The 18,117-nt window shown below is 38.3% G+C and overlaps 1 protein-coding gene across 1 annotated transcript in view; it reads right to left on the bottom strand.

The window, feature by feature from the left end:
- Positions 1–739: 739 nt before the first annotated feature.
- necab3 (N-terminal EF-hand calcium binding protein 3) overlaps positions 740–18,117 on the bottom strand; it is a 33,499-nt gene continuing 16,121 nt past the window's right edge. The window contains exons 4-13 of the mRNA XM_035661273.1: positions 17,827–17,852; positions 16,154–16,251; positions 14,869–15,005; positions 12,081–12,202; positions 10,490–10,569; positions 8,358–8,411; positions 5,083–5,195; positions 4,542–4,619; positions 3,921–4,012; positions 740–1,781 (exon numbers count right to left, since the gene is read on the bottom strand). Of these exons, the coding sequence (XP_035517166.1) occupies positions 1,753–1,781; positions 3,921–4,012; positions 4,542–4,619; positions 5,083–5,195; positions 8,358–8,411; positions 10,490–10,569; positions 12,081–12,202; positions 14,869–15,005; positions 16,154–16,251; positions 17,827–17,852 (829 nt within the window). The 3' untranslated portion in view covers positions 740–1,752. The remainder of the gene's footprint in view (positions 1,782–3,920; positions 4,013–4,541; positions 4,620–5,082; positions 5,196–8,357; positions 8,412–10,489; positions 10,570–12,080; positions 12,203–14,868; positions 15,006–16,153; positions 16,252–17,826; positions 17,853–18,117) is intronic.

The raw sequence follows: 18,117 nt of genomic DNA on the forward strand, positions 1-18,117 counted from the left end.
ATATGCTACAGCGCACTACTCCTACATTTATGTTGCTAGCGTAGGAAATAACATAATTCTGCAACAAAATATATATGTGTTAGTTTTACATCCTCAGGCCTCAAAAATCACTGTTTGATTGAACGGCTCAGAACTCATACAGATATCCAACCTGTGCCGAGGCCACAAGTACACATGGTTGGTAACCACTGGTGCAATGGAGCCTAACTAGGAGTCCAAACATCTCCTACATCTGGCTCACACTGTTGGATAACCTTGGTCACGGAGGTGTGTTGTTTGATTTCAAGTGCTGTTCTTATTTCAAAGCACCGTGGGGAATTCACAGCTCACAGAACACTGATGAATAAAATTATTGAGATAGAGTGACAGACTTCAGGCTTGTTTTTTCTCAGATTGTATTATTTGGATTTATACATCTTACTCCTGTTAAATTCAGACTTATCTGGTAAGTGCAATCAACTCAGATGCAATTGCGAATCAATATTCTTTCCTATTAGCATTGAATTAAATGGCCATGTGTTTAGTGACAGCTTGTGATAAACTCACAGAAAATTATCTGTCTAAGTTTATCAAACCCCAATGAAAAAACTCTGATAAACTATAAATGACCTACTAAAAGCAAATGGCAGAGAGTTAGCAAGTTACTGGTGAATAAAATGTAACAATGTATGGATCCAGAGATATAGTGTCTGAAGATTCAGATGCATTTTCAATTTTCAAAACAAACATATTAGTTTTAATGATTTTATTAAAGTTGCTATTCAGTTTGTTTACAGTTGATGGTGTACGTTACTCAACCAAAACACAACAGAAATATGAATATATCTGAGTTCCATATGTACAGATGGAATAAACTCTACCATCATCAAAATAAATACATGATACATTAAATAGATTTTCTCTTCATAACTTAGTGATACAATGAAATCTCCTCACAAAGTGTTAAGTCCCTTAGTCACGCACATTTTCAGAAATACTTTGAGACAAAGAGCGTGTCTTAAATTGAGGAGATATAACTAATATACTAGCGCTATGTCAGGGGAGGTGAAGCTTTTTTGATAGCTTTTTCTGGCATTCTGTGAACATGACTTGCTAATTAAAATAAAAACAGTGTTACAGTATCATACAGCATATACAGCCAGGATTTAAAGGAACTATTACTGAAAGCTCTTGGCCACAGTTATCAGCATGCATGTTTAGGCTGCAGCAAGTCTTCCTCATCATCTCAGCTTTTTCCTCCTTTTTAATTGTATTCAACAGTAAACAACTCATTAAAAGCACAAAACACTACTGGCATGGTCATTTTCATTCCAATTTGCTCTAGTAGCCTATACTAGCATCTTTTTGGTTGTTCTCCACTGGCATATTATCAGACAAACACTGCAGAGTTATAAAGTGAGTTTAAAAGAAAAGAAAAAACTTTAAACAAATGTCTTTTGCATTGCAGAGAATCAGTTACTTTTAAGTCTAAAGACTGGCTATGAGGTGAAACTATCCCCTTTGATATAAGCGGCACAATAATGAGCAGTCGAAGACAGAGGGACATTAAAAGATGCTGCCGGAGAATGCTGGATGATGCCATTGTCTCTGTCTCCTGTTGCTTTGAAACACATGGACGCTTTTTGAATTCCCCTGTGTGCATGTGTTTGCATATGTACTTGTGCGTGCGTGTGGGTGGGTGGGTTGATGCGCCAGCGTGTCTTTGTCCGTGTGACAGTGTAGGCAGTAGATGTGACATTCTGGATTCAGCTGTTAGTTGTTAGTCATGATCCACCAGGAAGCTGAGGAAATACAGAGACAGAAAGAGCCAGGTCACCTCACACCAACCACCAAGGCAATTTATGATTCCCAGGGGAAGCGTCAGGGTATATTTAATCATTTACATTCAATTTAGTCATTAATCTAATTTAAATTCTATCAGGTTCCAATTTTTTTCTCCAATTTATCAGCTAAACATTTGTATCAACAGATAACACGTGTAAATGATTTACGTCATTTGTGGATGGCGGCAATTAAAATGATGATATATAATGATGATAACTGATCACAGCTTTTAGATACAGGACATAGAGTCATAAAGGTTGTGTGCGCACTGTTTTCAAACTGTTTTTATGTAAAATCCAACTAATGCAAGGCAGATAAAGTAAATTATATAAGTATGTTTAATCTTGTGTCATTTTTGCCATTCCTGGTGCATTCACTTAAGCTGTGAAAAGATTCTCAGTGGTAATCAGACAGTTTGAAAAAAATAACAATGTCCTTAAAACAGCAGGCTGCTGGTGCAAAGCTCCTCCTGGAAAAAAAAATATGAAGGCACAGACAATAATAGCTGCTGCTAGGAGCAGCAGAATGTTATTTTATTTATTTTTCTATTATTGATTCCAGAGTCGACTCCTTCCTGCACTTCTGACATGCACCTCATAAACTATCCTCCCTTTTCCCCCCAATTGCAAGCCAGCAAGTAGCCTCAATACCAGGACTTTCACTAATTGTGACAGAATAAAATCTCCCCTACTGGTAACTTTTTTAACGTAATAACTTTTCCTCAGGAGAATTAATAAGACAAACCTCCAACTGAATTTCTGCAATTCTCCTCAAATAGCACTACAAAGACTAAATCTGAATCTTTTTTCCAATATCAGATTTTGTTTTGTACTGGCTGTTTACACCTGCCTTTAAAAGTGAGCCACATCCGATTCATTTGTTTACACCAGAACTGTCTGAAACAGGCTGCATACATAATTCAGCAACAGATAAGGAAGTAAACAACCACGTCGAGTAACCTAGCAACAAGCACAACCCTTGCAGCCCACACAGTTACATCACCATCTACAATGGACGCAAACAGGCAGAAACAACAATTAACACTATTGCTTTCTGAAGCATGTTTAGAGGCCTGAAACAAGTTAATCATATGTCAAGACTCGGGAGAAGAGTCATGGTTGTAGCCTGGGCTGGAGCGGCAGTGATTCATGCTACTCTGCCATGTGTTGATCCTGCTGAGGAGTCGATGACGTGATGATGACAATGTGTCAGATGGAAATCACATTGCCAAATATACATTTTCCAGCTGGATTTATTTCCACATGCAAATGTGTTCAAAAGAAGGCAAGACAATGTTAAGTGTTTCTACCCTGATTACACCTTTAAAATGCATACATATCTGATTTGTGCCATGTGAGCAAAACATCAGAACGGACTCACTTTCAACAGACAGTGTGATCATAGCCCAGAGTTTTTGGAGAGAATGTCCCCACTTGGATATTTATTTATTCAGAAGTATCAAAAATTTGCACAGTAAATGCCTGATTTGAAAACATTTCATCTACCTTTAGGCTCAATAAGCACATTTTTGAAGTGGGTTATTGTCAGGAGGCCCAGAAGTTCTGGATGGACCCCCAGTTTCCACAGACAGCAGGTTTTAGTACATCTTGACTATCTATGACTAAAGCATATGTCATTTCTGCTACACTGAATTAATTGGTTACTGATGTCTAGTGACATCTGGGCGAGCAGATATAATTTAACAACATTTGGCCTAAGATGACCAAAGAGATAATTTAAAAGCGATGCAATGTGTGGTGAATATGAGCAGATCCCAGATATGGATACTTGTGCCAAACTCAATATACCATTTTCAGTTCTATTGCCTACCCAGGTTATTGTTCTAAAGATATTCTACAAAAGACTAGGAATTACTGTTGACACAGGGGAGAAGCAAGGCTCTGTTTGAGTGACTAAGCACACTATGATAAAAAATGTCAGCAGAAAAATTACATATTACAGTGCCAATGGGCAACTGAGTAGACAGGGAAGATCAAATCATATCTGATTTGATCATATCTTACATGTGTTGATCTCACACTAAGCAGAGTTAGCAGCACTGATTTTCTAGCATATTGACATATATGTATACAAACCTGGAAGCAACATAGTAGAAACTACTTCAGCATCCTCCAACATGTCAATGATGCAGCGCTGGAAATCTTTACTGTCATTGGACTGCAGGTAGCTATAGAGACAGACAACGAGAAGAATAAGAAGGTAAAAAGGGATAAATAAACTCAGAAGTTAGACTTGAGCATCACCTGTTGAAAATAGAGTTGTCACTAGTCACTAGTTTGTCACAGTTTTAAAGATGTTTATGTTTATTCTATGTTGACAAATAGTGTGTTGTTAAAGGTAATTTGTAAATAATTTTGTTTTAATAAGCCGTCTATAGTTATTATTGAAAAATGTATTGATTTTTATCAAACACATCAAGTCGAGGCAAAATGTTCCGAATAAGAGATTCATATATTCATTGATATGCGTATGGCACAGATTTCCTTTTAAACCATTAAAGCTACATCTATGTGTGTGTGTGTGTGTGTGTGTGTGTGTGTTTCTGTGTGTGTGCGCAAACTGAGAGGTGGGCCATCTGCTCATCTTTACTGGTGGGGAACATTTCCATCAAAAAGTTAAGAGTGCCAAACAGTCTGCCAATATCTGACACACAACACACGTGCACACACACACAAACACACGTACACCATACTGACCTCATCCAGGAGATGCGATCTTGCCAGAACTCATACATTATGTAACACGACTTTCCCGGGAGCTTCTGAACGGACACACTGACAGCAGGATAGAGATGAAAAGTAGAGTGGGGCAAGAAGAGGATAAAAAGTGAAAGAGAATTTGCACTCAGCAAGGATAAATTACAAGAAAAAGTCTGAATCTTTTGAGAGATGTCAGTTAGAACTAGGGAGGAGATCAAAGCTCTTGCAAGACAGCAGACAGCATTAAAAGAAAATGAGCCCTAATTTCCATGTAATAGGTTAGTGACAGCGTCATTTTGTGGAAATATTCAATTGTTATTAAATTAAACACAGTTTGGAGGGACATAAAAGGTCCTGTAATATCAAAGTATGATGGATGATAAAATGCTAATTTTTATTTGTCATTAGTAGCGGTTTTCCATCCTTTTCTTGGACACCAGTTTAAGCATCGCCTCAATATTCAAAAAGCTAGCTCAGCAGCAGAGCCTGACACAGCGTTTAAAAGATATATAGCTTTGTCTGAAAACAAGACACTCACTGCAGGTTGTCAGAGTGGGCTGAGGTGGCATCAATGTAGCCCTTCAAAACTTTCCGGAAGTTGTCCAGATTTTCATCGGTCACCAACATTTGCCTCTGCACCAGCAGAATGTTCTGTTGTTGACAAGACAAGAGACCAAGAGGGGAACAAGATGAGATGACACATTAAACAACTGTCTGCTATGTGTGGGTGTATGTGTGTGAGGAGACGTCAAGCTCACATCAACCCCCTGAGGTTCGGGCGAGTGTAGATATTGTCAAGATGGATACTTCTGAAGCATTTGATGAGGAACTGGTTATGCCTTCCTAAGGGTACATATCTCGCTATTACTAACAACAGATGAGATATAAATAAACAAATGTTCTGTCACATGGTTTTCCTCTCACTTAAGGCACTTTTTTTCAGTACATTCAGTTTTGTTTGTCACTGTAGATGAAAGCCTGACTGGAAACAGCTGCACAAAGTGAGATGGAGTCACTGACTGTAAAGTAATCTAAGTGAAATTGTGTGATTTTTCATCCTTTTTTGGCCATGATAACATAACAGAATGCTGCACAATAAAAACGGTGTTGCCATGATACTTCATCAGTCTTTCAGAGTAGTTTGTCACTTTCTTCTCATAATATACAAATGACAGCTTTTCCTTCTCAACTCAATGGGAACTTACAGTGAGTCAATGATGTGAGTCATTTTTCATATTGGCTTCTTTTGATCACTGATGAAGTCACAACATCACTCTTTCTACCAGTTATCAACTAAATGTCAATGAAAATGTAAATTACTTGTTTTCCATATGAATACATGGACACTTATAATTATATTATATATATATTTTTTCCTTTATCGATCGAGGTAACCACATAACAAGCAGCAGGCCTCAAAGATTCAGCGTCCTCCACAGGGAAACTGGGTTTGAACTCACGTCCTCTGCTGGTTTGTGGTCTCCCACTGCACCATGTCAGCCTGCTACCCTCTTTACATTCTCAACAATTCAATGCAAGAGTCACTGCTGCAACTATAAAGTGAAACTTGTCTCATGGCAACTTTTGTAAGACTTGAATCGACCTTAAAGTTGGTTCAACTACATTTCAAAAAGAACCAAACATTTTTGGTTGTATGTGACGTGTAGGTTTAGTTTTAATGAAACTAAATTCAGTCAGGAAGACCTTCTCATTACGCCTCATTCATTCACAATTCTCTCACTCGCCTTTCCAATCAGCTATGGGCGTTTAGTCTTTCAGTTAATCCTATCAGACTCAGCCACTATCTCCTCCAGCCAGTCATGTTGCTGCTGTCAAACTGTAAATCTGTTCTCGTCTCGGCTGCTTTCAGCTGTCATTTCAGTGCAAGATCACTGCAACCCTCCTCCACCCCCTTCACCTCCAGTTCATCACATCCAGTGCCCAGGTTGAGCTCATCAGACATCCACTCCTCATCACATCCAGATCTTCAGCATTCTCTTCATCCCTTCATCACCACCACCAGTGTCTGTGACCAAATCACCATCGCGGGGGGTTTCCGATACTAATCACAGCTTCACTAACCCCTTCAAAGACGTTGATGTCACGATGGGGTCTAATCGCCAAAGACTTTCACATTTCTCATCTTTATTGTGCATCAATTAAATATATTTGTTCATTCAAAAGTCTCTCCTGATTGAAAAGATAATCAGTCTCTGAAATTTGATGTCTCTGAAACAGCAGAAAAATGACATATTACAGTGCCAATGGGCAACTGTCGCCACCTTAATAGAGGAGGAGGATGGAATTAAACATATGATGCTCATAGCATTTGAACTGCACAAATCTCTCTGTGAAGCTGTGAATAGCTGCCATTGAACTACTGTAAAACTCTTTTTTCTATATTCTCTTCAGTTCAGTTTTACAGGCGGTTTCCTCAAAACCCCAGCACATAAAATCAAAACTATCTCCACTAAAGGTGAGTGGGACAATATAAACATTTATAAAATATAATATCAATAATATAAAAAACATTTGAATGGTGATTTAATGATTTATATCCTGTATGAATATACACAGTGAAAACTGTGTAATTGTGTAATTTTTGCATGTGGCCACTCAGCTCTAAGTCTAAGTGCATTTATTTCAATATTGCTTTTTATTGGGTTTTCTTTTGCAAGTCTTATTCTAAAATCATAAAAGAAACAGAGAAATAGAAACATTGGTCTTTCTATCATTTTCTCTTTTTCCACCAGTACGGAAGCATGTAAAAACAGACATTCACATTACTATTGTTGTTATAAATGCTTTGATATAACTGTCACCATAGTTACCTATAACTAGGCTACACTCTCACCTGTCTGTGGGTGTTTTCACACCATTTCTTCCTCTGAAGTAGATCATGAGTCAGGAATTTCTTTTTTCCATATATGAACATGTCAGATATACTCAGACAGCTCTCTTGTTTCAAGTTAAGCCTAATGAACATAAACCAGTCATTGTTTACTTCACATTTTACAATTATACAATTTTTACGATGTGCGGATTGACATTTAGAATGAGATAGATGAGTAAAATACATTTTCTAGGGAGTATGATTGCTATGTGCAGCTGAAAAAAGTTTCAATAATATCTTGTCTGCTTTTTGAAACATACTGTAAGTACAGTGGGTGTACACAATCAAAAAAATTGACTAATTGGAGGTCTTACCGGGGATGAATTACAAGTTAAATATGTAGTGAGAGATGAATATACTTGCAATGGTGTAATGTTTTGAATAAAAATATCTTGTTTAGACAGTCTGGTATCGACAGAACTATGTTTGATGGGTACTGACCTGTCATTGTATATGCAAAATTGACTTACAAATGAGCTGAGTTTGTTTCTTTTTAAAAGAACAAAATGTGAAAATACTGTTTTAATCAGCAATTATCCACTTAAGCAAGTCCTATCAGTTTGTACTCTACTTGAATTGTGCAGTCTGCAAACCCTGCAATCAAACTATTATATAATCTGCCAAAGAGAGTTATTCTATATGATAATTCTGCTGAGCAGTGTCAGGTTTCAACATTACAATGCAACCACCCACCACATAGATCGACCTTGAGTGCTGTCAAATGTTAGTTTTGTTGTATGTGGCTAAGCAACAATAATGATCCTGTTAAATGTCAACTTGAAACTATAGCGTTCCAATAACCAAGCTTTTTACATTTTGGTTTAATAATAGGTTCATCAGCCACAAAACAAACGTTTAGTTGGTGCTTCTGTACTCAGGTCAGTATTCCAGGTGAAATTCTTATATCAATGCTGACTTACAGACTTGTATGTGCCGGCCAGTGTGTCCTCTTTCAGTGGCTCCAACTTGGGACCCTGAAATAAGAAGGTAAGAAATATGAGAAGAAGCTATTGTCTAGCACCTGGGTAAGAAAGATCAGTGATGTCGGAGGTTTGTGCATGAATAATTAAACCACTGTATCTGTAATCAAGAAGATCAAAATACCACTGAGCAAGTTGCTTACTTGATTTCTTCTCATTTGTGAATGCATCAAATATGTTCGGTACACTTGTTTTAGAGTTATTACAGAAATATTTTTTAACATTTGAGTAGCAACCACAAGTTTCATTTAATTGCTTTGAATAATTTTGCATGGCATGCTAAAACATCAGCTACTTTTGAAATAATCATCATACCAACACAGAGGTAATGCAATGATAAAAGTACAGATGACTGATCAAGCTCATTTGCACACAGTCACTTGCACCTGTAGGCAAATTACACCTGTTTGCAAGGCAAAGGTGGGGTACATAAGAGTAGTCAATTGGTAAATTGACTTATGTGATTCACAGCTGTAACTGTGGTTTTTGTTATCTGGTGTTTTTATGTGTGTGATTTAACATATTTCAAAGACCATTATTCAAGAAATTCAATTTAGGCCTATAAAGGTTACAGTTCCGTTCATTCATTACTGTCATTGTGTTACCTGGGGATACAAATGTAATAGCTGATGATGAGATAAAGCCATAGCCACACTACAGAGAGAAGATTAAAACTGTACTTTTAAAGAAAAACAAGTGAAGAACACGTAATTCACCACATGTTATTTATTTCTGGAAGCCCTATCTGTAGGATATATACAGTATGTAGTCTAAAAAGATATAATGTTATGAATAATGAAATACAGTAAATACAATAACACAGAATGAGCTTCTTAAAGGTTATGGTTCTTGTGTGTGTGTGTGTGTGTACACAGGGTAATAATCTTTGAGGCAGAAAACTCATTCTGTTGCATTTGAGAGAGAAGAGAAGGGGTAGCGCGATGGACAGAAGGTGTGTGATGGTGGCGGCATTGAGGTGTGGGGATGGATATTGCACTCAGAACATCCTGCAGGTTATGAATTGCTTTGATATTGCACTCTGTGTCCCTCTGGCTTGTCAAAACCAAGGACTACAGAGAGAGAAAATGCTTCGAGAAAGACTGAGAGGAGGGGAAGATTGAACATCAAAAGATGGGAATAACGGGAGTTAATAAAGAAAAGAACAGACAGAGAGAGAATGAGATGGAGCAGAAGATGGGGCAGGAGAGCATGAAAAAAGGTTTCCAGACATGGTAGTGAGAATGGGTCATAGGGTACAGAATGAGAGATGAGAGGCAGTGAGATGACTGTGCTCTGTGTTTGACAAACAAAACTACTCTTAGAAAAGCATCAGTTTTTACATTCTGCGAGTGCAACCCTTTTTTCTTTGTGATCATCACCAACACACAAACACGTGCTCTAAATTGTGCTGTCAGTGCAGCGGAATAGACATTTTCAATATATAACATAATAGAAATGACCGAAAATACACAATAGGTCTGTTCAAGCAGGCTGTTGTTTTCCACATTAGGGCTGAAAACACTCGAGCACTAAGGTGACACCTTGTCCCCGACATAATGATGAAAACACAATACCGACCTAGTCCAGTGAAATCCGCATGTTGTAAGTAATCTTGCAATTGTATAAATGTAGCCTCACAGGCAATAAAGATACACAGTCTGCAGTGCTGTTTGTGGAGCCCATGTGTACTTTTCCTTATTCTTAACATTTCAATATTGTGTGCTCCAAAACAAAATACTGAGAACCTAATGCATTAGGCGTTTCTATTTTGCATATTCTCTGCACAATTTGTCACAAGTAAAAATTGAAGTGGCAGGGCTGTGACAGCACAACAAATAGCCCACACAGCCTCAGTTATTTTGTTATTTCCTATTAAACTGATTCCATTACCCGCATTTGATGTGGATGACTGTATTTGTATTCATGGGAACATTAGGCATTCATTTAACCTAAAGATAATCACCAAAATATTAAAGCTACGTGCCCATTTTTGCTTAATGCTTCCAGTTCAGTTTGTTTCCACCAACAAACTGTAGTCCACTTCCAAATAGACAGACAGAACGGTTTCATACCTGACACTCCAGTTTGTCCAGCAGTTGCTGCAGCCTGTTGATCTGAGAGCACCAGTTCTCACCATCGTCCATGCTCACACCTGCACACAACACAAAATCATCAGGGTGAAATAAAAATGTAAATCTGTGTCCCGGCTCTATTGTGCTTACTAATTCTAATTCTGTGTGTAGTAGCAGGAGTACATACAGTAGTGTATGTTTTATAGTACTGATATAACATTTGGAGCTGGAACACAGCTGAGAGTTTCCTTTCTGTGTTTAATCAGTTGATTGATGGCTGAACACCCCATTCAGTCATGTCCAAACAGATGGTTTCCATCAGCTCACAAGGGCAAAAAACACACCGCAGAGGTGGTTTTATGCCCTATATGTGAAAATGCTTCCTTGTAGAAATGGTAAAAAAGTATCTTGTTTATATCTATTTCCACTTTCAGGGGGCTGTATATAGATTCATTCAGCATCTGAGAAAATTTAACTTATTACTATCATTTATATTTTAAGTATTTTGTGAGCCATGGTTAATTCCATTTCATTGCAGGCTCAATATCTGATGTTCAGTCTATCAATAAGAGTGAAGAGGAAAATAAATGATGTTCAACATAAAGTAATTGTCTCTAGGAAATGTCAATAATATTGTAGGTGACAAATCCCCCAGATGAAGCTTACGGCCAGCTCTAGTAATTATACACAAAACTAGTAATGACAGTTTGGGAATCATCCATGTGTACATCACTGAAATAAACTGACAATAAGAAGTATCTATTTATTGATATGCTTTGTTGGGAATGTTAAAAAAAATATCATAATGTTAATTTATGGTATGGTGTCATTTAATTAAATGATCATTATGGTGATGTTCTAAAACAAACAACAATAAATTGATCCTGTGGACAAGTACGGTGTAGCCAAAGCTTTGTGCCATAGAGCTCAATTGTTTCAGTGCTTGGTTTGTCCATTCTGGGCTACTGTAGAAACGTGGCAGTGATTATGCATTAATGAAAACATACCTATGAATATTATATTTCATTTCTGCCAATAGATCAACCTAAATATTACATAATTTACCCTTAAAGGCCATCTGAAATCCCATGTACCCATCAAGTTTGTTGAAAAATGTTGACGAGGTACTTTTCAAATGTATTGTGTATCATTTTTATCATTAAAGGTAGAAAAAATGCCTTTAGGGAATAAAACAGAAATGCTCTTTTTCATCTCGGCTGGCTGGTGCGTGTCAGTGCCTGTGTTTGATTGACAACAGTTGGCTGCTAGGATGTCAGCAAATATGCAATTTATTCCTGTTTGAAGAACGTTTGCCAAAAACTACAACTCCCAGCTGTTTTAAAAAAACCTTCATCCATTTTAAAATGGATTATATTTGTGACCTGTTTTTAAAGGTTACATCTTCAGTGGGAGCCAATGGGCTTTGGGTTGACAGCCACAGACAGAGTAGGGAAGTTCGATAGTATTGAGATATTTATGTGAAAGAGTTTTTGTTCCGTGGGATTTTTTGAGGATAATAAAAATGATTTAAAACACACCATACTTTCTCCTCCAGCTGTTTCTGTGTAATACAATATGATATTTTTCTTACCTGTGGTCAGGATGCCAGAACAGGGATCTGATGGGGACATGCACAGGTTATTATGGACCTTGCGACCACACCGCCTGCCATTCCTCTGTACTGCTGTCAGCTCCGGTGCCTTTACCTCTCTCCTGCCGTGACAGCGGTGGAGACCCAGGGAAACAAACATCAGAGAGAAAGACAGCAACTGTCAGAGAAGTGTGGAAAAAAATAAAACAGAAATTGAAGATATGGCAGGCAGAGGTAGTCACACGGAGAGTGAAGAAGAGAAAATGCAATGAAACTAAAGAGGAAAGAGAGAAGATAGCGAGAAGAAAGAAGGAGAGAGAAGGGGAAGGAAGGATTTATTAATAATTGATTTAAATCAGAAACCGAGATGAGGTTATTGTCTGATGCCCGAGAGAGAGAGAGAGAGAGTGCAGTCAATGGTGAAAAATAAACACTAGAGAACACCACACACCATTGCTTATTAACCCACATGCTGGGTGTTAAGGAGGATGGACCCTTCCACCTGCACACTTAAATATTCACACACACACACACACACACACACTGCCAGCCCTGTCGTAGCTGGAAAAGTGTTGTGCTGTCTGTAAATGCAGAGTGTCAAGGGCAGGACGTCAAGCGCTCTGTGTGGCTATGAGAGTGTGACACTTGAGACACAACTCGCAACATGTGTGTGTGAGCGTGTGTGTGCATACTTTGATTTCACCTGTGTGTATGCGTCTCTGTCTCTGTGTGTCTAAATGGCTGGGCACATTTGTTTGTTCTTGTCAGTGTGTGCCTCTCTCTCCTACTCCTTGTGTTGTGTCTTTGTGTGTGCGTGTTATTATTTGTGTGCGTGTGCGCAGGGTCACGCTGACAGCGCAGAGGGAGCGCTAGGAGGTTCTCATGCTGAGAACAGCCTGGAACCCAAAGGCCACTGCAACAGCCATAAATCCACTGCAGGGAAGCAGAGGGAGAGAGAAATAAGCTGTTTGTTGCCAACTCAATATGTCTCTAATTCTGCCCCTCCCAACTCTCACACACTTTCTCTTTCTCTTTCCAAAATCTATACCTATTTGAACAATCTTAAAAGACTTGTTTGTGGCCAAAAAGCGTCTCATCCTGTATTTCTGTACGCCCCCTCTCTCCTCTTCCTCTTTTTTTCCATTCATCACAGACTTTTTGCACCATTCTGTCATTCATTTAGTTTTTGTATTCATCTTTCTTTGCTTTCTCTTTCTCCATGACTCACTTACACTGGCTCTGTATTTCAATGCCACCCTCATCATCCCTTTTCCTTTCTGCTCCCGCTCTGCCTCCCCCAGTCCCCTCTCAATAATTCACCTTGGCTATAACTGCTCCATTATTTCCAATAATACCAGTGTGGCACCCAGAGGGGAGAGAGGAGAGCTCTGCTGAGCCCTGACACACGCAGTGCATCAGACAGCCCCAGCTGCAAGTTGTGTGACCAAATTGGGTATCCATGAACCGCGGGGAAAGTATCCTTGTTATTTAAAATGTTAACAGTCAGTTTGTCATGATATTGACTTATTGTGAGATAGATTTCTACTCATTAAATGTCCTTGATGGATTGTTTCTCTACATTTATTTTCTTGCATCAAAGATGTAGGGGAGCCTTTGACAAGATCTTTGATGAACTACAATGTGCAGAGAAAAAGTGTATAGAGGTATAGAGGCAGGTTTTTCAGAAATCAGTTAATATAATTTTATGCGATGACTCATACACAGTGGTTCATCAAATCCCAAATGGGTGACAGCAATTTAGATCTGTTTTTATTTTATGAGCTCCATTTACGTTTAATGAAAGCGCTCTTTGACAGAAATATTGAATTTTAAGCAGGCTGCCTATTAGTGAGGCGACTGTTTGAAGGACTGTGAGAATGTGCAGATTCAAAGCTTTCTACTGAAAGGTTTACCTTGAAAGAGTCTGAGGTAGTTGGTTGAACTGACCAATGCTAACTTCACTGACAACATTTTTAATAGCATAGAGCTGGTGTTGATAATGCTTTATAGGACTGAATAAATCGGCATGAACCCTTCCAAAACCCGATTTAACAACACACCACACACTGGGGTTCCTTGGTCTTTGCCACCAAATTTCAGCCTGCAAAAAGTCTAGAGATGTAAAGAATATTGATGAGAGAATATGATATAATATCGAGCAGTATAGTACAGCACAGTATTGGCAGAGGAAATGTCACCCCAGTATGTATTGTGTCATTATCTTTATCTGGACACTGTGTTTGCTGCTTAGATACTGTTATGCTAATGCATTATGCAGTGCTGTATATTTTGTGGCACTTCCTCTACTAAGGCGTTGTTTCAAATCAAACCATTTGAAGTTTTTCTGGCCTGCCTAATCCACCACTATGGGTAAGGTAAGGTTAAGTTTGACCTTATGATTAGAAAAAGACTATTATCTTGGATTTTCCATTATTGCTGAGGTTTGTTTAAGTTGAAGCACCTGAAAGATTATGTTATGGTGATACCATGGTCATGGGTAAGGCTATGGAAAGATCGCCATGGTTATATTAACCTCAGTTAACTGTTTGAGATTCTTCCTAGTTTTTTGTTGCAATATAATAAAATCACACTACTTCCAGGTCCTATTTTGTTGTGATACAGGATTGTAACAGAGACCTGCCAACAATAATCTTGTCAGCCAGTGGGTTTCTACCTGAGTAATCGCTTGGACAATACTCTGAGGTAACAATCTTCATTTCACCAAAGCATTTCAGTCTGGAAATCCGCAACTAATACACAGTACAAACAGTGTCATCGCAGTACTAACGGGGCAGGGCTGCTCTGTTCTTCCACAGCCTCCATGGCACACTGCAGTGACCTCTGTAGAGACAGTAGCTGGCTGGATGTCTCTCTCAGCATGAACCTGGTGACAAATTGGCCCAACACACTGGAACCCTGGTACTCCTGAGAGATGGAGAGTGACACGCAGAAGGAGAGGTTAAAGCACAGAGTCAAGACAAACCACAGAGATGGAAAGAGAGATGATCTGATAACTTCTCCAAAACAACTACTGGCACTTGTGATATGTGTGACTGCTGCAATTAAATGGGCTAATTAATTCTCTGAACACATACATTATTCAGTACAGCATATCCAAATTCTAAGGTGGAAGAACTTTAATAGGAGACATAATTGCTGCTTGAGTCCCCAAACACAAACATGATTACACATTCTCAAAGGAGTCTTATTCACGCAATATGCAAATGAAGTAACAGCTCTTTGTCAAAACTCAAAATGACAAGTGGCCTCTACTGAAAATGCATCATGGGAGTAGCAGTCCATAGCACTCTGTGACAGACCACAGCTGCTAACTAGCAATTGCACAATCCTCTATGGATTTCCCCACTCTGACAGCTTTAAAGAAGAGCCAGAACAGAGGAGCAAGGTGATCTAATTAAGACAGGATGCATAATTATTCAGCACACATCCCCTCTCCTCTTCTAAGTTAACAAGCTTGGCTGTTTTCTGTTCTGTTCCAATTCAAATCCTTGATTCCAGGTTGTTAAGTGTGTAGGTGACTGTAGAATATTTGTCAACTGCAATTCAATAATATATTGACTGGAGAGCAAAATATAGCTGTGTGTTTTTTTGTTGTTGATTGGGATTGGCCTATCAAGTGAATAGTTTTGTTTATAGATTCTCAAAATACATAGCTGCATTAGCAAAAATCAGAGAGACAACATTTTAATACATTTGAATAATTTAAGATAAGATAAAGGAATATTTTATCTTATCTTAAAATGATCTCACACTCACAAATTTATGACATCTTTTATTCTACTAAGTGAAGACTAATCAGACCAGTCTTTTAAAATCAGGCTTTACTGGTAAGTGGAAATGTGTGTGGCTGAAATGTTTTCTGAAATTCCTCTTTTGTTAACTCATCAGTTTTGGGAGACTTGGTGCAGCATTGGCTCCATCTGTGCAAGTGTTCCTTCTCAGCACTAAACTAAGCATATTTGTAGCATAAACCCCTCCACTTGTCTTCACTCAGCATTTTTTGTGTTATAGAAACTTGATTTAAGGCAAAAATCACATAAAACTAAACATACCTCTTTAGTTTTATCCATTGCCTTTAAAATGGCAACATTCAGGCTCTCCAGAGCTGAAAGTACATTGAGATACTCCCCCAGGTGCTGAGAAAAATAATCTAATAGGAAATAGGAAACAAGCTGTCAGTGTTATTGCAATGTCAGAATAAGTGCATTTTGGCTCCTGAAAGTTGGAGACAAACCTATATGTTGCCACACATTCCTATTAATTGACAATGACAAGGACAGTAAGAATATCTCAGAAATGTGTTTGAAGTGTTTGATGTTGACATGCCTTTGCGTCAGTGCTCACAATGTCATGAAAATAATATTGTGTTGCGTTAATCATCATTTAAATCACGTAGTAGCAGGAGCTCATTCACACCGAAAGGATTAATTGGATACCAGATATAGCAAAATGATAAAGAAACTCCCACACACGTCTATATTTATGTAGCAAATTACGGAGTGCACAGAAGTGAGAAAACTTTATATAAGTGAATCAAAGTAAACGGATGTGTGTGGAAAGTTCTTAAAACCATTCATAATACCAAATCAGTACAACACAGAAAGACTTTAATCTTAATTAGTTGCTAGTTTTTAATCAAAAGTCTATTTTTACTAAACCAAAGAGTGGCCGTGATATGACACACAGGTCCAAGGTTAATTAAACAGCAGCTCTTCTTAGATTCAATTAAGTTATCCACCTGAACACTCAGAAACACTTGGCCTTAACAAAGACATCGACTACTCAGTGAACTAAATCTGAGACAAGCGGAACATTTTGTCATGGAAAACAGACAACTTCACTTGACGTCAGATAGAAAAGATGCCATTCCCATTCAATAAATTATGCATAAGTTTTATTCTGGGTACTCCTGGTATTTACAGGTCTTTGCCCTATTTCTTCACTTTATTTAGGCCATCTGACACACACATGCATTTTTAAAATGATACAAAAAATAGGTCAATTGATCTGTGCCAGGTTTTTCCTTCATTTTTACAGATACAAATCAGTGGTGCAGGTGGGTGGTACTGTTGGTTGCAGTGTACAGTGCTATTTCTATTCTTTATTCCTTTGATCTAAAGAATAGAGATGATTTAAAGGACTATTTAGACATTTTGGGAAATCTTCTTATTCGCTTTATTGTGGAGAGTTGAGAACAGTGATACTCTCTCTCTCACGTCTGTACTTAAATGTGAAGCCACCACCAGCAGCCAGTTATCTTAGCTTGGCACAAAGTCGAGAAATGGGGAAACAGCTGCCTGGCTCTGTCAAAAAATCCTCTTACCAGCACCTCTAAAGGTGCCAGTATACTCAGAACTGCTTGTCGGGTGGTCGAATAACTTCTGAAACCCTTCTCCTGACACCACTAAATGACTAACTCTTGGCAAAAAAGTGAATAAGCATATTTTCCAAAGTGTTAAACCACTGCTCAAAAAGGTGGGGTCAGCCATTCTGGAGAATGTTGAGTCTCATTTCCAGGTTGCCAAATACAGACACTTTGGCAACAATCAACTATCTTTCTCCAGAATGACCAACCTCGCCTCTAAAGTTTTCAGTGCTACTAATAACTCATGACAACAATTTATAAGACAACAATCACTTATGTTGGCAAATTTTAAAGACAGCTGTTTTACAGAAATTAATGTACTGTGACACATTAAATCAGATGAAGCACTTTCCCACCAACCTGATAGCTTGTCAGTGTCCAGATTGCTGCAGGGCAGAACAGAAAAGAAGATAAATGGGGAAAGCATTGTGAAAGTTAATTCAATTCAATAATTCAAAGTCATGCTGCTCTTTATTTCTGCTAGATACATGTTTGTGGCTCTGAACTGTGTCATTATAATCGTGTTATCCCGAGGAAGACACATGCACAAGATAAAAGTGTACCAACCATTCTCATTAACTGAAACACAAGCTGACATATTTGCATATTAGTTTTTCTACATAAGGGATATAGTGTAGTGCTTTCTGGTTA

The sequence above is a fragment of the Morone saxatilis genome, unplaced genomic scaffold (assembly GCF_004916995.1).
Source record: "Morone saxatilis isolate NCDOM2014 unplaced genomic scaffold, NCSU_SB_2.0 Contig18, whole genome shotgun sequence".
NCBI classification, from domain to species: domain Eukaryota; kingdom Metazoa; phylum Chordata; class Actinopteri; family Moronidae; genus Morone; species Morone saxatilis.